Below are 19,702 nucleotides of genomic sequence, written 5' to 3'. Positions count from 1 at the left end.
GAAAACATTGCTTTTTTAAGCAAGCATTCAATAAGAACCCAAATTTTTGTCCGAGACCTAGCAACAAACTTTTTGGTTAGTTTGGTCACAACTGTTTGGCTATTTTCATCCTTTCCAGAATCTTTTCAAGCAGCTCCATGGACCAAAAATATGATGAACTCAAAGAATATAAACTGAATTGTTTTGCTCAACCTCCCTCCCTATTGCACTTGTCTTGTGTATATCAATAGTATTGTGGGCCCCGAAATTCAGCCAGCAACGATCAGTGTTTTGTCAACTGCTACCAACGTTAAATTCAGAAATTCAATGCCAGGCCACATCCAGGCATTGATACTGAATTTCCAGAGCCAGCTATGGGTTACTGCATTATAAGATAGGACTGTCTTTTAGGTGGCCCTATTTATGCAGTTAACCAGGTTGGTAAAGTGATGAATACTGGCACTTAACCTACCAAGTGGTGCCTCTACCCCTGAACACCCTCAAATGGCCAGTTTTGAGTTCAGCTCTAACTAGTCAAGTGCCCCTGAAAATGAGTGGTTAATGCTGAACATGCGAAATAGGCCAGGAGCCATTTCTGGATGGTTAAATCACTTTGAATATTGACCCCTATGTTTATGTCCTGCTACTAAATTATACTGTAAACCACCTTGATAAATTCTTTCAAAAGGCAACTTATCAAATACACCAAATTAAATAAATTCATCTGATTAGTACTTATTAACCTTCTACTGTCACACAGGCACTAATATATACACATTTATTTCATGCATACTTGTGCATGGCAATCCTACCAGAATTTTAGGAAGGCAGCAAATTAACCCAGTTCTTTTCCCGAACACACAGACAAATTAGCAGCACTTTACAGAAATCATATTTTATTTTCATTACCTATAGCTGTGGGCAGAGGAGAGTTTGCTCTGAAGAAACAAAACCATGGAACAGAACATATCACGATTGGTTAAAAGTTAAGACCAATAAGGTATATTCTTCAACTTGTTGGGGTAAGAGAGGTGCTAAGGACACCCTCTGTATGCTAATAACAACCTTATATAACATGGTAGTCTACTCAAGGAGTGTTCTTGTCCTTGCTGTAATCACGAGGTGTGTACTTCCCTTCTTTCAACAGTTTTTCTTTTTGTGCATGAATTTCAGCCAGACGCTTAAACTGTTAAAAAAAAACAAAAACAAATCACAACAGAAATGAAAAAATTCCATGTGAAAAATGATTTAAGTGAGTCTCTCTCAAGTGTCCGTCTGCTTCTACATCCTCCTGCACGGTCCTTAGATTTTTCCTACCTTTATTTAGCACCCATTTTAACTCCCCAGCACCCTACTGCCTTATATCCTTTTGCCACCTTTCTCTCAAATTTAACCAACCACGCAGAGTATCCCCTTTCATTCCAGAATTTTTTGTTAGTTTGCTCACCGTTTTAAATCTGTGTATGCACTCATAAAAATCATCAAGCTCTATTTTGCACTCCTTGGCTGCTCTGATCCTTCCAATGCCACTGGAACACTCCACCCATTCCTTTTCAAATGCATGACAGCGGGCAGCCCGTTTGTAAGGCTGTTCAGCACTCTGAAGCAGCATCCATTTGTCAATGTCAATTCCCAGTTTACTCTGGAGATCAAGAAATGGCATGGCTACAGGAAAAAACAACAACAAACCAACCAAAAAGACATGTCATAAATACCATCAAACAAGAGGAAATGCTTCAGGATGCTTATTTAGGGGGGGGGGGGCGATATGGAGATTCCCTTTTCAAGTTGCATGCTGGCTAAAAATGATCTGTACCCAAACGCCCATTTTCAACTTTTAATGGAAAAATTTAAGTTTCCAAAGAGATCTTAAAATGTGAATCTATCTATGGTCTGTGCAAAGGCTCACAATACCCAGGTCCTTGCTCATGGGGGAGCCCCTTTGGCTTTAGCAGGGCCCAGCTTAGGGAACAAGAAGCCCAAACATGCACCAGACGAAGCCCGTCCCAAGAACCACAACCACTTGCTCATAACAAGTAATTAGGAGCCACCACCTGCAGCTTAACAGGGCTTCCGACCTTTGGCTCCGTCCGCCCTTCACGACACTTCCTGCCGCAAAGCAACGACCAAGCAAACCATAGAGACCAGCCGCGAGCGGCATCCTGGAGCGGCGAAGCTCCGGCTGGTGCTAGCTTCCGATTGGTTCAGAGCAGGAGCTCCTGATTGGACGGCCTCGTCTCGTGCTTTCAATGCTCACTGCCTCTGGGCGAGACACTTAACCCTTCATTGCCCCAGGTGCAAAAGCCAGAGAATACGTAAAGTGCTTTGCTTGTGCCACAGAAAGGCGGTAAGTCCACGAGAGAAAGCTTTGGCCTCTTAGCACGTCCCGCCCACCTTCGCGTAGAGATGACCTGCAATGGATCCGCCAATCCGAAATGCGGGACCGATTTGATTGACGTGGCAAGGGCGCAATGAGCATAAGGAGGGAAGAGTTTGGGGCGGAGCGACGAGCGGAAGTAGCTGTGCGTCTCCTACGTGCTGCTGCCAGATAGTCGCGCGAAGGTTACTTCTTTCATTCTCGGACGGGCTGTAACATGGCGCCGAGCACGAAGCCCGCAGAACAGGAGGAGGAGGAGCGTCAGGGCATCCGAGCGGTGCTGCTGGGCCCCCCCGGAGCCGGCAAGGGAACACAGGTACGCGCGGGGGAGAGACGTTGGTGACCTTTGACCGAGCCCGTTTGCTGCCAATAGACTTCAATGCGTGGCGACCCTCGTCATTATTCTGCATGAATATGCATATGAGGGATTTGTATATAACGGAGGAGACAGGCATGCAAATATGTCTCATGCATATGCATGAGGGATATCCTGAAAACCCGACTACATGGGGGCTAGTCTAACACGGTGGTTCTTAAACCTGGCCAAGGGACCCCCCAGCCTGTAGGCTTTTCAGGATATCCCTCATGAATATGCATATGAGGGGTTTGTATATAATGGAGGATATAGGCATGCAAATATGTCTTATGCATATGCATGAGGGATATCCTGAAAACCCGACTGCATGGGGCTAGTCTAACACGGTGGTTCTTAAACCTGGCCTGGGGGACCCCCAGCCCGTCGGCTTTTCAGGATATCCTTCATGAATATGCATATAAGGGATTTATATATAATGGAGGTGACAGGCATGCAAATATGTCTCATGCATATGCATGAGGGATATCCTGAAAACCGACTGCATGGGGGCTAGTCTAACACGGTGGTTCTTAAACCTGGCCTGGGGGCCCTCAGCCCGTCAGCTTTTCAGGATATCCCTCATGAATATGCTTGTGAGGGATTTGTATATAATGGAGGTGACAGGTATGCAGGTGACAGGGTTGAGTACCACTGGGGCTAGTCTAACAGGGTGGTTCTTAAACCTGGCCAAGGGACCCCCCAGCCTGTCTGCTTTTCAAGATATCCCTCATGAATATGCATGAATTAGATTTGCCTATAAAGTAGGTCGTAGGCATGCACATTTCTCTCATGCATTTTCACTAACCCTAACCCTGGCAAGCAGTTGAATTTCTCCAGCGTTTGTGCTGGAGCAATTTCCTGATTTGGAATTCTCAGACCTGGTTGAGGCCAGCAAACAATATATGATGAAATGTCAGAACCTGTGATGAAGTGGAGCTGGTTTCAGTTTTAAGCTCCTGAGGTTCCGTAGGGTGAAACACAGAACTGTGTCTAGCTCAAATGTTTTCAAAGATCAAGTTTGTTTGAATGAAAGTGGAGGTAAATCCAGAAGATAATTGAGAGCTGATAACAGATAAGTTTCAAGTTTACCTTTATTTGATGAATCGCTTATCACAATACCTAAGCGATGTACAATTAAAAACCATCAGAGTGTGGCAATACATTTGGTTAATAAAAATCAATTAAGAGACAGACATACATTTAGTTGACAAAAAATCACTTAAGAAACTGACAAAGATTAGCCACTGAATACTGTGTTTTATTGAAAGGATGAATTTTAACTTTTTCTCTGTTTTGGATAGATGGGTGGGCTTCATTGTTTGGGAGAATAATTGTGTGTATGTTTAGTATGAAACAATGTTATAATATGTTTTAAAGGTTTTGATGGTGCTATATTATAATAAATGTGAAGCATAGCTCTTATTTGGGTATTTTGTTTATGCATATTCATTAGGGATATCTTGAAAACCCAACTGGCTGGGGGTCCACCAGGACAGGTTTAAGAACCACTGCTCTAGTCTAACATGTTTATGACAGAAAGGGGAAAGTGGGTGGGAGGAAGAGCCAGGCACCTGCTTGAACGACAGAAGAGGCATGCCCACCTCTGACCTTGAGGATATGTTCAGTAAACAGTCTAGGGCAGTGGTTCCCAAACCTGTCCTGGAGGACCCCAGGCCAGTCGGGTTTTCAAGATAGCCCTAATGAATATGCATGGAGCAGATCTGCATTCCTGGCTTCTCCATTTTATGCAAATCTCTGTCATGCATATTCATTAGGGCTATCTTAAAAACCCGACTGGCCTGGGGGGTCCTCCAGGACAGGTTTGGGGATAGATTCCGTACAAACGTAAGGAAGTTCTTCTTCACCCAGAGAGTGGTAAAAAGCTGAAACGCTCTTCCGAAGGCTATTATAGAAGAAATACCCTCCAGGGATTCAAGACAAAGTTAGACAAGTTCTTGCTGAACAAGAACGGGCGCTGGTAGGGCTAGTCTTGGTTAGGATGCTGGTCTTTGACAAGAGGGCCGCTGCGTGAGCGGACTGCTGAGCATGATGGACCACTGGTCTGACTCAGCAGTGGCAGTTCTTATGTTCTTAGAGCAGTGGTCTCAAACTCAAACACTTTGCAGGGCCACATTTTGAATTTGTAGGTAGGTGGAGGGCCTAAAAAAAAAGTTAATATCTTATTAAAGAAATTACAATTTTGCATGAGGTAAAACTCTTTAGTTTATAAATCTTCTTCCCCCCCCCCCCACAAAGGCCTGTATGTTCCCCCCCCCCTTCTTTGCAGCATCATCCAGCTTTCCCCCAGCCTCCCGGTCTTAGTTTTAGCTAATTATCACAGCTTGCAGAGAGGATTGCTGGTGCTGTAGCGTTCCTTGTAGGCTGCTGTGGTCCCACCCCTCTGACGTCAGGAGCAGGATCGCAGTAGAGGGAACGTGCTGCTGAGGATTACGGCAGCCTGCAAGAATCACTACAGCACTGGCAATCCTCTCTGCAGGCTGCAGTAATTATCTGAAGGTAAGAGCAGGGAGCCTTAGGGGGAACCAGAAGATGTTGCAAAGAGCAGGCAGCACTAGTACCTGGCGGGCCACATGTGGCCCCAGGCCGCGAGTTTGAGACCACTGGTCTAGAGGTGGAGTGGATGTCATGTATCATGACTTTGCTTGGGAAGATACCTGGTGGCGCTCCTTAATCTCATTGGCTCCAGAGTGGCCCCAAAGACCACTACTCTAGGACTTTCCAATCTTCAGATGGTCAAGGTCCCAGAACTTCCTGGGGTTCTCTTGCTGATCCCTTTGCCAGGTGTCTGATATGTACCACCTTCTGTTGTTCAGAACTGTTTAATCTATATTTCTGGTCTCTTTATTCCTGGTAACTTCTAAATTTCAGACCTGGCTGTGTTTAGCTAAATTTTAGAGCTAATTGCCTGTATCAAGCAGTTTTTAACTCTGACCCTTCATTGGAGATTGGGCAAGGAATGTGTGTGTCATTAGAGTTTAATTAGGAACACAGAGTATACCATTGTGAATTTTTTCACTGACTCTAGTAGATCTCCCTTTGAGAAGATGGGCTTTTGAGGAAAAGATGCCTGGGTGGGTTAGGATAGGGGTAAGCAATTGTAGTCCTTGAGAGCCACAAACTGGTGATCAGGTCTCTAGGATATTGATGGTGAATATGTATGAGATGTTTACATGCATTGCCTCTATTATAAGTAGATCTATCTAAATGCATATTTAAACTTGAATTCATGCCCAACCATGCTACAATCTAATCTAAACCTTAGGTTTGTATACCGCATCATCTCTACATTCGTAAAGCTCGACACGGTTAACAAGAGTTAGGGTAGAAAGGAACTCCAGTGGAGGGAAGAGGCAAAATGAAGAGAAAATTTAGAGGACTAGATTAACGAGAGAGGGAGGAAAATATAATTTAATCCAATATTAAAATTTAATCCAATAAAATTTAATCCAATATTAAAATTAGCAACAAACTACTTGCTTCCCTCCCAACCAGTCCGCCCCCCTCATCATAACCAGCAAAGCAACTGAACAATCCATTCACTGCCCTCCCAGCCAATTCTCACCCTGATTCATAACATGAAGCAATGATAGGTAGTAATCCCTTCTTCTACTGTGTGTGTTTAACTTTTGAAAAAAGGTACTCTATGGCCATTAGATGAGCTGTGCATTCCTGTTATTTCTAGTACTGAGACTTCACCTTTTTATTTCTCTTCTTGGTAGGCTCCTAAACTTGCAGAAAAGTTCTGTGTCTGCCATCTAGCAACAGGTGACATGCTGAGGGCGATGGTGGCTACTGGCTCAGAATTAGGAAAGCGACTGAAGGCTACGATGGATGCTGGTAATCTGGTATGTCTGATCCTGGGAGTGAAGCACCCTCAGCCTCACGCTGATAGGCAAGGATAGATGGTGTCAAGATTTTCCCATGAATCTAGCAGATGGCTAGAAAATCAGTTGAGGAGGAACATGTCTTTCTTTATCTCGGACAAATATTAACTTATTATTCTAGGTCTGTTACACAATAATAAGACTTAATTCCTTGTCAGCAGCAGCAGTTGAATCCAGAGATGAGTGGGTTAATTCCATCCACCAGCAGGTGGAGATAGAGAGCACCAAACTAGCTCTCTCATATATAGGATGGTAGGTAGAGAGTTGTGCGGGGACAGAAATCCCACCCGTCCCCGCGAGGAATCCCTCCGTCCCCACCCGTACCCGTAAGGAATCCCCTCCGTCCCCACCCGTCCCTATAAACTACAGAAATAGTTATTTCATTTAATTATGCTACTGAATTAAAGGCTCTGGTAGAAACCCATTTACAAATAAGCAAAAAGACTTTATTAATTTGGAAATATTAATTGGAAAGAATACATACTTTGTAAACGGGTTTCTAAAAGAGCCTCTAATGTTTATAAATTTTTATCAACATAACTAATATACTACTTTATCCTAAAGCAAAAAAAAAAAAGAAATAGAATTTTTTTCCTACCTTTGTTGCCTGGTTTCTGCTTTCCTTATGTTCTCATTCAATTCCTTCCTTCCACTATCTCTCTTCGTCTTCCATTTGTTCTGTTATTGTGCCTCTCCCTTTCTCCCCCCCTTCCAAATTGGTCTGGCACACATCTTCTTCCCTCCGCTCCCCCCATAGTCTTGCATCTCTGTCTTCTTCCCTGCCAGCGTCTTCTCCCCACTCTCTCTTCCCCATTTCCTTTCAGCGTCCTTCTCCCCCCAATCTTCCCCATGTCCTTTCAGCGTCCTTCTCCCCCCAATCTTCCCCATGTCCTTTCAGCGTCCTTCTCCCCCCAATCTTCCCTATGTCCTTTCAGCGTCCTTCTCCCCCCAATCTTCCCTATGTCCTTTCAGCGTCCTTCTCCCCCCTCTGTCTTCCCCATGTCCTTTCAGCGTCCTTCTCCCCCCTCTGCCTTCCCCATGTCCTTTCAGCGTCCTTCTCCCCCCTCTGCCTTCCCCATGTCCTTTCAGCGTCCTTCTCCCCCCTCTGCCTTCCCCATGTCCTTTCAGCGTCCTTCTCCCCCCTCTGCCTTCCCCATGTCCTTTCAGCGTCCTTCTCCCCCCTCTGCCTTCCCCATGTCCTTTCAGCGTCCTTCTCCCCCCTCTGCCTTCCCCATGTCCTTTCAGCGTCCTTCTCCCCCCTCTCCCCCCTCTGCCTTCCCCATGTCCTTTCAGCGTCCTTCTCCCCCCTCTGCCTTCCCCATGTCCTTTCAGCGTCCTTCTCCCCCCTCTGCCTTCCCCATGTCCTTTCAGCGTCCTTCTCCCCCCTCTGCCTTCCCCATGTCCTTTCAGCGTCCTTCTCCCCCCTCTGCCTTCCCCATGTCCTTTCAGCGTCCTTCTCCCCCCTCTGCCTTCCCCATGTCCTTTCAGCGTCCTTCTCCCCCCTCTGCCTTCCCCATGTCCTTTCAGCGTCCTTCTCCCCCCTCTGTCTTCCCCATGTCCTTTCAGCGTCTTTCTCCCCCCTGTCTTCCCCATGTCCTTTCAGCGTCCTTCTCCCCCCTGTCTTCCCCATGTCCTTTCAGCGTCCTTCTCCACCCCTTTGTCTTCCCCATGTGCTATCAGCGTCGTACTTTTAGCGTCCTTCTCTCCCCTCTGTCTTCCCCATGTCCTTTCAGCATCCTTCTCCCCCCATCTTCCCCATGTCCTTTCAGCGTCCTTCTCCACTCCTTTGTCTTCCCCATGTGCTTTCAGCGTCATACTTTTAGCGTCCTTCTCCCCACTCTCTCTTCCCCATTTCCTTTCAGCGTCCTTCTCCCCCCTCTGTCTTCCCCATGTCCTTTCAGCGTCCTTCTCCCCCCTCTGTCTTCCCCATGTCCATTCAGTGTCCTTCTCCCCCCTCTGTCTTCCCCATGTCCTTTCAGCGTCCTTCTCCCCCCTCTGTCTTCCCCATGTCCTTTCAGCGTCCTTCTCCCCCCTTTGCCTTCCCCATGTCCTTTCAGCGTCCTTCTCCCCCCTCTGCCTTCCCCATGTCCTTTCAGCGTCCTTCTCCCCCCCTGCCTTCCCCATATCCTTTCAGCGTCCTTCTCCCCCCTCTGCCTTCCCCATGTCCTTTCAGCGTCCTTCTCCCCCCCTCTGCCTTCCCCATGTCCTTTCAGCGTCCTTCTCCCCCCTCTGTCTTCCCCATGTCCTTTCAGCGTCCTTCTCCCCCCTCTGTCTTCCCCATGTCCTTTCAGCGTCCTTCTCCCCCCCTCTGTCTTCCCCATGTGCTTTCAGCGTCGTACTTTTAGCGTCCTTCTCCCCCCTCTGTCTTCCCATGTCCTTTCAGCGTCCTTCTCCCCCCGTCTTCCCCATGTCCTTTCAGCGTCCTTCTCCACCGCTTTGTCTTCCCCATGTGCTTTCAGCGTCGTACTTTTAGCGTCCTTCTCCCCGCTCTCTCTTCCCCATTTCCTTTCAGCGTCCTTCTCCCCCCTCTGTCTTCCCCATGTCCTTTCAGCGTCCTTCTCCCCCCTCTGTCTTCCCCATGTCCTTTCAGCGTCCTTCTCCCCCCCCTGTCTTCCCCATGTCCTTTCAGCGTCCTTCTCCCCCCCTGTCTTCCCCATGTCCTTTCAGCGTCCTTCTCCCCCCCCCCCTGTCTTCCCCATGTCCTTTCAGCGTCGTACTTTTAACGTCCTTCTCCCCCCATCTTCCCCATGTCCTTTCAGCGTCCTTCTCCACCCCTTTGTCTTCCCCATGTGCTTTCAGCGTCGTACTTTTAGCGTCCTTCTCCCCACTCTCTCTTCCCCATTTCCTTTCAGCATCCTTCTCCCCCAATCTTCCCCATGTCCTTTCAGCGTCCTTCTCCCCCCTCTGTCTTCCCCATGTCCTTTCAGCGTCCTTCTCCCCCCCCATCTTCCCCATGTCCTTTCAGCGTCCTTCTCCACCCCTTTGTCTTCCCCATGTGCTTTCAGCGTCGTACTTTTAGCGTCCTCCCCCCTCTGTCTTCCCCATGTCCTTTCAGCATCCTTCTCTCCCCCATCTTCCCCATGTCCTTTCAGCATCCTTCTCCCCCTCCGTCTTCCCCATGTCCTTTCAGCGTCCTTCTCCCCTCCGTCTTCCCCATGTCCTTTCAGCGTCCTTCTCCCCCATGTCCTTTCAGCGTCCTCCCCCCCATCTTCCCCATGTCCTTTCAGCGTCCTCCCCCCCATCTTCCCCATGTCCTTTCAGCGTCCTTCTCCTTCCCTTTGTCTTTCCCATGTCCTTTCAGCGTCCTTCTCCACCCCTCTCTCTTCCCCATGTCCTTTCAGCGTCCTTCTCCCCTCTTCCCCATCTTCCCCATGTCCTTTCAGCGTCCTCCAACCCTTTGTCTTCCCCAGTGCTTTCAGCGTCCTTCTACCCCCTCAGTTTTACCTTAAGCGTCTTATCCTCTCCACTCCACCTTTCTTCCCTTTCTCCCTCCCTGCCCCTTACCTTTGTGGTGCTTCTCTGCCCGACTGACAACAGAACAGGCCCGGTCCAACAAACCTCCCTGCCCTGTAGCCGCGAATCTAAATTACCTTTTTGCAGCAGCTGGAGTATTGAAGCTGCTGTAAGAAAGTAATTTAGATTCGCGGCTACAGGGCAGGGAGGTTTGTCGGACCGGGCCTGTTGTCGGTCGGACGGAGGAAGTGCCACAAAGGTAAGGGGACCTGGCCGGATGTGCACCCCCCCCCATGGCTGCAACTGGGGCAGACCGCCCTCCCTGTCCCCCCTTGGTACGCCACTGCCGATCGGAACGGAAGTCTTCCCGATGTCAGTGCTGATGTCGGAGGGAGGGAGGGCTTTGCTTAAGCCTCCCTCCGACGTCAGCGCTGACATCGTGGAAGACTTTTCTGTTCCGATCGGCTGTGTGCTGCGGCAGGGCAGGTAGGGAGAAGACGAGCTCGCATCCAACCCCGCAGGAACCCCCGACCCTCACAGGCATCCCCAGGGGATCCTCGCAACCCTAGGGGGTGTCCCCACGGGATCCCCGTGACCCGAAGGGGGAACCCGCGGGATTCCCGTCGTCCCCGTTCCTGTGCAGCTCTCTAATGGTAGGTTCACTGGTCAGGCAGTATTCTTTGCCTCTGCAGATTGATGGTTTATCACCTGCTCCTGGTGTCTTCTGCTGATCAGCGAGGCCTGCAAGCATGGCTAGGCCCAGCTCTAGGTACAGCTAAGCTCCTGTTTTGGCTGTCCTAACTCAGTTGAGCAGGGGGATTAGGCTTCCTGGGTACCTGGTATTTCAGTTCCTTCTAAAGTACATTCACTGATCATTTCGAAGTTGGACTATTGCAACTAGCTCTTAAAGAAATGTCAAAACACCTCAATTAAGATTATAACGAATAGGAAAAAATTTGGTCATGTGATGCCTCTTTTTAATTGGCTTCCAATTGTTCACAGAATTTCCTACAAAATAGCAATATTAACGTTCAATATATTAACAACCAAACTTCCATCATTTTTAGAAAGATACATTATTCCATATGTTCCTACTAGAAGTTTGAGATCAGAGGACAAAAACCTTCTAGTAATTCCATCACTTAGTATAATAAATACAAGACAAGGTACGATTTTTGCAGTTACAGCACCCAGAATATGGAATTCCTTACCATCATTTATTAAGGAAGAAAAATCACTAAGTAAATTTAAAGGACTGTTAAAATGCTGGTTGTACAAGGATGCTTTTGAAATCTAATTACTGGAGTCTCTATTGATCCCATTCATTGCTTAAACTCATTAGTCCTCTGTCTTAGGCTCTGAGAAATTGAATTAAAAAAAAAGTTCTGAACTTTCTATTATACTTTTATCAATACTTTTAAAGTTTTTTCCTTCCGTTTGTATTTTTCTTGTATGTATCCTTTACTATACTTATTGTAGTTCTCCCTACTTCCCTTATGTATTGGTACGTCAGGTCCATTTCTGTAGGTTTTAGTTAATAATTAAGATTCTGTTTTAAATTGTAAATTGCTTTGAATTAATGATATTGCGATATATCAAAATTTTAATGAAACTTGAACTTAAACAAGTGTACTTCTTGATGTTAGTTCCCTAAATACTTTGATTCACTCTCTTGTAATTTCAAAAATGGATTACTGCAATTCACTATTAAAAGGGATCTATCATAAAGACATAAAACAATTGCAGCTTATCCAAAACACAGCTATCAAGATAATCTTCGGCGCAAAGAAATTTGACCACGTTACCCCTTTACTTCAAAATGCCCACTGGCTGCCTGTCTCATACAGGATAATTTATAAAATCGCCCTATTAACATTTAAAACCTTACAGTTCAATACAACAGCTTTCATAGACAGACTTTTGATCCCTCATGATCCGCCAAGAGCATTAAGATCTGTATCTCAAAACAATCTTAATATTCCATCTTTAAAAATAATAGGCACTCGTCGTACATCCATTTTCTCTGTAACAGTCCCAACGATCTGGAATTCCCTTCCTTTAGAATTAAAACTGGAAAAAAATCTAAAAAATTTTAAAAGTAAATTGAAGTGCTTTCTTTTTAAAGATGCCTTTAATTGAATTTCTTAAATTCTGAGATATACCAGCTTTTATTATTTAATTTAATTTCCCAGTCCCTTTCGTGTTTTCCTTGAATGTTTCTCACTTTATCTATATCAGATATATTTCTCCCCCCTTTCCTAATTGTGTTTTGGAGCCTGTTGGCCCATAATTACCCTGTAAGTAATTTGTTGTCAATACTGTATAATTTTTTATATATATATATGTCTTAACTGTTTATTTTGTTTTAATGTTATATTAAACTTTGTACAACGCTTTGTAGTATCGATAAAGCGTTTAATCAAAAATCTGAATAAACAATAAACAATACATAGTGTTAATAATGATGATAATAATAATAGTGCTCACCTACACTGGCAATGGTGTCTCATGGCATTATAACAAATCATAGCATCCTCCCTGCCTCCTAAAGTTTCTGAAACATAAAACCAAAAAACAGTTGCTTATCTTATGGTCCTTCTCTAGGCAGTCTATGCAAGCTGGCCCTTGCTTTACATAGATCGTGTTTACCTTAGCTTCGTCAGGAGGAAGACTTTCAATCTAGAGAAAATGAGCATAAATTTAATATTGGACTCCTTAAGAGTGGGATGAGAAATCCGGACTTGTACCTTATATCGCTGGCAAATCAATACTTCCCATGGTCACGGTCACTGTTGACGTGATGACATATATTGCGTCTTTAATGATTAATGCTTCACACTTGTATGTTACTGACAATTCATTTCAACAAAATATCTAAATATCAGCATTAATTTCTTTATTGAGCCCCAAGGGACCAACAGCTTGCCATGCATAAATCAAGGGTTGCTCATGATAAATAAGGAATTGCAAAATGTCCCCACTATTGATAAATTGAAACTGCCTGATTACACAGAATCAAAATAATAAACAACACGCTAACATCAAAAAATAAAAATGTTTTAACTAATATACTTAACTTTTATATAAAGGAAGGTAGTGCTCGGAGACATGGAGGGAAAAGGGGAACGAATTCCCCCCAAAACGTCATCACCCAGTCATCTCAATACTTTCCAGTTAACAGCAAACAGTGATGAGAATTTTTTCTTTAAAGCCTGTTCTGTAAAGGTCTTGAGAGACTGACACCCGGTATGTAAGACTTGTGTCTTATTAATCTTTTCTGTTTGGCTTCCTCATGAAGATTTGAAACGTGGCACGTTGAGGCCAAAGAATCATAACTAAAGATAAGGTTTTCAACTTTATTTCAGTACAGTATCTGGAAAGTACTGCAGTGATTGGGTGGTGAGATTTTGGGGGGAATTCGTTCCCCTTTTTCCTCCATGTCTCCGAGCACTACCTTCCTTTATATAAAAATTAAGTATATTAGTTAAAATATTTTTATTTTTTGATGTTAGCATGTTTATTATTTTGATTTGATATTTTCACACTTCCTCTCCAGAAGGAGTGTTTATATATTTTTCTCTATTTATTTTTCATTACACAGAATTTCAGATCACTCAAAGAATGATTAATCTCCCGCTTCTATCTTTCCAGTACGAATACAACTAAGGTGCTCAGCTTGTCCTACGAATATTTTCTGACATGGACAAAAAATGTCATATAGAACTTGGGCAGAACCACAATCAGTTTTGCCCCTCAATCTATATGTGCTATTCATATTGGGAATATACAGGCAAAAGTCTGATAGAAATTTCTTACTTCATTCAAGAGCTACCACCCTAGATGTCTTGGAGACAGCACACCAGCTAGTCGGTTTTTAAGGTTGAAACATCTGTGCTCATCTATAACAGAGTTCAAGACTCAGGCCAAAAGAATGACAAAGAATCCGGCTACTTTAAAATGAGCTGTCAAAAGAGCTACTAACTGTCCTAGCCAGGATTGACTCTTGTTACCTAGGAATGATGTCATTCAGTCTGATAGGGTCACTTACCTTCTACCTTTCCCCCCATTGGGAGATGTTATATCACCCGGAGTTTATAGAAAAACCGAGGTTTGCATACAAACGGGGAAGATATTTGAAGGAATACCTAAGACGTCACTTAGTATGCGGTGCCTGTAGTTATGTCAGAGGATAGGATTGAAATTCCCAACATGAGGGGCAAAACGTATTGTAATTCTGCCCAAGTTGTATACGTGGGACAAACAAAGAGCCTTAGTTGTATTCGTACTAGTATTAGTCAGGGTTTCTCATCCCACTCTTAAAGGAGTCCAGCGTGCCTGATTTTAAGACTAAATGGGATCAACACGTGGGATCTCTTCACAGAGAGAGGTAAGGGAGGGTCATTGGTGTGGGCAGACTGGATGGGCCTTGGCCCTTATCTGCCGTCACTTTCTATGTTTCTATAATATTTAATTTATGAAGAAATAGTATATCTTTTTGCGATTCACAATGATTTAAAATGAAACATTTTAAGTTATATTGTTCATTTTCTCTAGATTGAAAGTCTTCCTGCTGACAAAGCTGCAGTAAAACACGATCTGTGTAGAGCAGGAGTGTCAAAGTCCCTTCTCGAGGGCCGCAATCCATTCAGGATTTCCCCAATGAATATGCATGAGATCTATTAGCATACAATGAAAGCAGTGCATGCAAATAGATCTCATGTATATTCATTGGGGAAAACCTGACTGGATTGTGGCCCTTGAGGTGGGACTTTGACACCCCTGGTGTAGAGGAAGGGCCAGCTTGCATAACTAGATTTAAAGGTTGATATGAAGTTGTGAACTTAAAAAAAAAAAGTTTTTTGAGCACTGATCTGATTGCACCTTGGGATTACCCAGCATTGGCAGATAAAATTTACAGAGTCTAGACCCCCTCTAGACTGCCTAGAGAAGGACCATAAGATAAGCGACTGTTTTTTGGTTTTAATTTTCAGAAACTTTAGGAGGCAGGGAGGGTGCTTTGATGTTTATTATAATTCCATCATGAAACACTGTTGTTGGTGTAGGTGGTGGTAATTCACTGAGCACTATTATTATTGTCATTAGCGAAGATAGACAACCAAGCCTCCAACCTATTGACAACAACCCCAGACTACAAGATGTTCAGAAAGGAAATAAAAAACTATACTCTTCAAGAAATCCCTTAATAAAGCTTAATACCATGATAAAGCTTAATCCCCCTCTTACCATCCCCTCCCTAACCCCAGATCCTACTTTTCCCTCTCTTGGAAACCTTCTCTGATCTAACATTGTAACCCTTCTTCCATAACTCTTTTTGTAATCCGCTTTGAACTGAAAGGTAATGGCGGAATAGAAATCTGTAATGTAATGTAATTATCAAACCGAAAGGCTTTCGTGGTATATAAATAAAGATTTATGTTATTATTAACACTAAGTTCTGTAAAAGAATTTCTTGTGTGTGTATCCTATTGATTTTTTTGTACTCCCGTCCTGCTCTCCTACTCCCTCCTCTTGTTAAAGCAACACCAAGAGGGAGTGCAGTGGCCTGGAGGCATTTTGCAACAAAAGAATGTAAAGGCAGCTTTGGACCAGTTTAGTGAGTATGTTTCCTTGTTTCTCCTTACAGTTGAATGCTGCTTTGCTTCCCCATGTTTGGGACAGTGGGGTAATCATTCAGCTGCTTTCTCGGGCATAGGGGTGCCTGTATGTGTTCTTCACGCTATTTTAGGTCTGATCTTTTCCTTCCCCACCTGACTATTTAAAAAAACCCCAAACAATAGCCCCCCCAAAACCAGAACACATGAGAAGTTGATCACTGCACTTCTCAGTGTCCTAGGGGAGAGCAGCGGTTCCCTAACGGTGTTTCCCCACGGCTGCTAACTGATTCAAAGGGGCAGCTCAGATTTAAGCTGGAAGGTAAGCAGCGTCAGACTTTCTGTGTTCAGGGCTCCTTTCTATAGGAGTTGTGGTAAGGTAACGGTTGTCGGCAAAGGGGGGGGCTTAGCATCGGCCAACTTTGTCCATTCTCTGTTTCCCATCTCTACCCCGTCTTCCACGGGGGGGGGGGGGGGATATGGGTATCAGGGTCATTGTGGACAGTGCATTGATATCTTAGATTCTGGGTGTGATAAGTAAAAAAAAAAAAAAAAGAAAGGTAAAACAGTAGAAGTTATTTGGAAAGGGATGGAGAATAAAACAGAGAATATAATGCTTCTGGCTAGGTCCATGGAGTGACTACATCTCGAGTATTGTGTGCATTTCTGGTTGCCTTATTTCAGAGAAGGGTGAAATAATTCTACCCCCCCTTATTTTTATTACTGAAGGAAAGCTTCAGTAGGTAAGGGCTTTTCAGCCTAGAGAAGAGTTGACTGGAAGGAGCTCTGTTAAAGATCTATTAAATCATGAGTGGAGTAGGTGAATGTAGATTGGTTATTCAAATAGTATTAACTCGAGGAAAAGCAACATGGAGCTAATAGCACTTTTAAAACAAATTCAATCAAGTACTTTTTTTCACTTGGTACACAGTTAATCTGTGACAATTATTTCCCAACCATGTATAGCTGGGCTTTAAAAAGGGTTTAGGCAATTTCCTGGGAGGAAAGTCCATAAACTGTTGTTAGCAAGGTAGACTTGTGAAAGCCATGGCTTATCTCTGTGTATAAGTAATAAGAAATGGACCTGCTGAGTAGTTGTGACCTGACATAGAATGACCCAGAGTGACCTCGTATTAGACTAAATTCCATAATGGGGTAACTTTATATTGGGAGCCTAAGTAAGAAATCCAAAAGGCTCTTTTAAGAAAACAATCTCCTAGCTCCAGTATAGTGTAAAGACTAAGGCACAAATTTATACCTGCTCCAAAAAAGGTGTGGGCACTCTGCGCATACATCACCCAAATCGTTTCCTGGGAATGCATAACTTCTACACATACATGGTGATGTCAAGGCCTCTCCTGCTGCCCACACTGGGGTTGCCTCATCTGCCGGCGGTCTAGCAGATTCAGGGTTGCAGACCACTGGGGATTCCCTTATCGCTGTAGCTGTGAGCATTGTTTCTGTAGTGGAGGGGTCAAGTTTGGCTTCGGTGAAGCGTGTCCATTTTGCCCACTTCCTCGGGTGACCTTTCTCCTGTTTTAGAGAGACAGGAACAGGTCTTAAATGTGTCTTCTGCTCCTGCTATAATTTCTGGATTGCCGCCAGGGTTGTTGAGCCCTGATTTTATGTTAGCCATGTGCAAGGCTTATTTACAGGCAGCTGGGGCTCCTGCTTCAGTGCTGGGGGGTCTCTGGGTCATCTGGAGGGTATTTCCCTTCCATGGCCACCCCTGTTCAGTCTCCTGCTCTGGTTGCCTCTATCCAGCCCCCTCAGCCATCGATCAAGCAGCCGTGGGTGTCTTGAGATGAGGATTTTTTTCTGTTTGATCCGTTTCCTCTGGATGAAGACTTGGATCTTGTGGACTATTTTTCAAATCTGTTTCTGAGGCGCCGGTTGAATGCATTTTTCATCAGGAAGAGTTGCAGGTGCTCATTCTTCAGGTGTCTTCAATTTTACACTTGGAAGAAAAAGCTAAGAGCCCCCCTTGTGTGGTGGACCCTCTTCTTAAAGGGATCCAGTCAGCATCCCGCTCTTTCCCTATGCATCAGGATATTCAGGATGTAGTGTACGCTGAGTGGTATGTTCTGTTGCACCTTTTCGGTTGATGTGGTCCATAGCCAGACTCTACCTCAGCTCATTCCTGATAGTGATAGAGAAACCTTTAAGTCTCCTGTGGTGGAAGCGGTGATCTCGGCTATTGCACGCAGACATACCGTTCCAGTGGAAGGCGGCTTGGTCCTGAGAGACATTCAGGACTAAGATGGAAGCTCTACTTAAATGCAGTTTTGATGTGGCTGCCCTGGCTGTTGTGGCAGCCTGGTAGCCCAGGCTTGTTTCTGGTGGTATGAGAAAGTTCTTGACAGCAAGATGGCTGACTGGTCCTTAGTGGATCAGAAAGTTTCTAAGAATGAGTTGGGAGTTTCTTATCTCTCTGATTCCATGATTCAATGTATGATCTGTTGCATGCCTCAGCTAAGTCCATGGCTCTGGGTGTAGTGACCCGCAGTACCCTGTGGCTTTGGGGTTGGTTGGTAGATGCGGTGTCTAAGGCTAAGTTCAGCCCCTTTGGGGCTCCTTTCTCTTCGGGGAAGAGTTGGATAAGCTGGTTTATGCCTTGAGTGACTCTAAGGTGCCTCAGTTACTGGAGGACCAACCTCGACAGGTTTCATGAGATAGTTCTGCCTGGGTACGTATGAGTGAATTTCGTAGGTTCCACCCTCTTCCTTCCAGAGGGTGTTTTTTCCAATGCATGCAGTCCTTCGGGGGGGGGGGGGGCACTCCTCCTCCTCCTCCTCCGGTGCCTTCTCTGCCTTCTGCTGGCCCAATGACTCGTTCTGGGTCAACGAGTTCAAGTCGGAGTCTGGTTGCAGGAGTTTTACTAGGGGTAGGCCAATATCACAACGGATCAGCAAGTCCTAGAAGTCATTCAGGATGGTTATGCTCTGGTGTTTTCTTGACCTTTGCCGGATCAGTAAGTCCTAGAAGTCATTCAGGACGGTTATGCTCTGGAGGTTTCTTGACCTTTGACAGATCTGTAAGTCCTAGAAGTCATTCTGGACGGTTATGCTCTGGAGGTTTCTTGACCTTTGTCGGATCAGTAAGTCCTAGAAGTCATTCAGGACGGTTTTGCTCTGGAGGTTTCTAGACCTTTGCCGGATCAGTAAGTCCTAGAAGTCATTCAGGACGGTTATGTTCTGGAGGTTTCTTGACCTTTGCTGGATGAGTAAGTCCTAGAAGTCATTCAGGACGGTTATGCTCTGGAGGTTTCTTGACCTTTACTGGATCGTTTCATCTCCTTATCAGGCAACAGGAGGCTATTGAACTCTATTCAGGGAGCACGACTCAGGCAACTGGTATTGGAGCCAACAAGGGATCGGGCAATACTAGACCTGATACTTACCAATGGAGAAAGTGTCACAGAGGTCTCGGTGGGCGACAGGTTGGCCTCCAGTGACCACAACATGGTATGGTTCAATCTCAGGAAAGGTTTCACAAAATCTAACACATTAACCAAGGTCCTCAGCTTCAATGATGCCAACTTCGAGGGCATGGGGGATTTCATCCATCAGGCGCTGCATAACCGAGCAGAAACAGATAATGTAGAAGTATTGTGGTCAACTCTAAAAGCTACCATACAAGAAGCAACCAACCGCTTTATTAAATTGGTAAGTAAACGGCGAAGAAACAATAAGCCACAGTGGTTCTCTGCAGAGATCTCAGACCTCATAAAAGAAAAGAAAAAAACGTTCATCTCTTATAAACAATCAGGGAAGCAGGACTCTAGAGAAGACTATCTGGCCAAGTCAAGAGCAGTCAAAACAAAGGTCAAAGAGGCCGAATTTCGAATGGAGGAGAATCTAGCGAAGAACATCAAGAAGGGCAATAAACCCCTTTTCAGGTATATTAGTGACAGAAACAGAAACACATGCGGGATAGTACGCCTTAGGAAACCAGATGGGAACTATGTAGAATCGGACTACGAAAAGGCTGAACTATTAAATGAATACTTCTGCTCAGTCTT

General features: G+C 44.9%; 2 protein-coding genes across 5 annotated transcripts in view; one reads left to right on the top strand and one right to left on the bottom strand.

Moving 5' to 3' along the window:
* Positions 1-855: 855 nt before the first annotated feature.
* Positions 856-2,336, bottom strand: NDUFS5 (NADH:ubiquinone oxidoreductase subunit S5). Of its 3 annotated transcripts, none has more exons than XM_033954874.1 (3): positions 2,058-2,336; positions 1,427-1,644; positions 856-1,165 (listed from the first exon to the last, which is right to left on the bottom strand). In XM_033954874.1, the coding sequence occupies exons 2-3, from the start codon at positions 1,640-1,642 to the stop codon at positions 1,067-1,069; spliced, it is 315 nt and encodes a 104-aa protein (XP_033810765.1). In that variant the 5' UTR covers positions 1,643-1,644; positions 2,058-2,336; the 3' UTR covers positions 856-1,066. The 3 variants fall into 3 exon arrangements, with proteins under 3 accessions (XP_033810765.1, XP_033810764.1, XP_033810763.1); XM_033954873.1 differs by having other exon boundaries at positions 2,034-2,330; XM_033954872.1 differs by lacking the exon at positions 2,058-2,336 and adding an exon at positions 1,894-2,034.
* A 121-nt stretch (positions 2,337-2,457) lies between these two features.
* The window catches only part of AK2 (adenylate kinase 2), a 38,036-nt gene continuing 20,791 nt past the window's right edge, over positions 2,458-19,702 (top strand). Inside the window, exons 1-2 of one of the 2 annotated variants that reach the window (XM_033954870.1) lie at positions 2,458-2,672; positions 6,452-6,577. In XM_033954870.1, coding sequence (XP_033810761.1) covers positions 2,574-2,672; positions 6,452-6,577 — 225 coding nt within the window. In that variant the 5' untranslated portion in view covers positions 2,458-2,573. The remainder of the gene's footprint in view (positions 2,673-6,451; positions 6,578-19,702) is intronic. The other variant, XM_033954871.1, reaches the window with a different exon arrangement.

The sequence above is a fragment of the Geotrypetes seraphini genome, chromosome 8 (assembly GCF_902459505.1).
Source record: "Geotrypetes seraphini chromosome 8, aGeoSer1.1, whole genome shotgun sequence".
In the NCBI taxonomy this organism is placed as follows: domain Eukaryota; kingdom Metazoa; phylum Chordata; class Amphibia; order Gymnophiona; family Dermophiidae; genus Geotrypetes; species Geotrypetes seraphini.
The sequence above is the reverse complement of the archived record's forward strand: the minus strand, read 5'-3'. Positions and strand labels throughout refer to the sequence as shown.

Coding starts and splice junctions, on each gene's coding strand:
- NDUFS5 (XM_033954872.1), bottom strand. Junction 1,166..1,426: donor GCATACACAGATTTAAAACG/GTGAGCAAACTA, acceptor TTTTTTTAACAG/TTTAAGCGTCTGGCTGAAAT.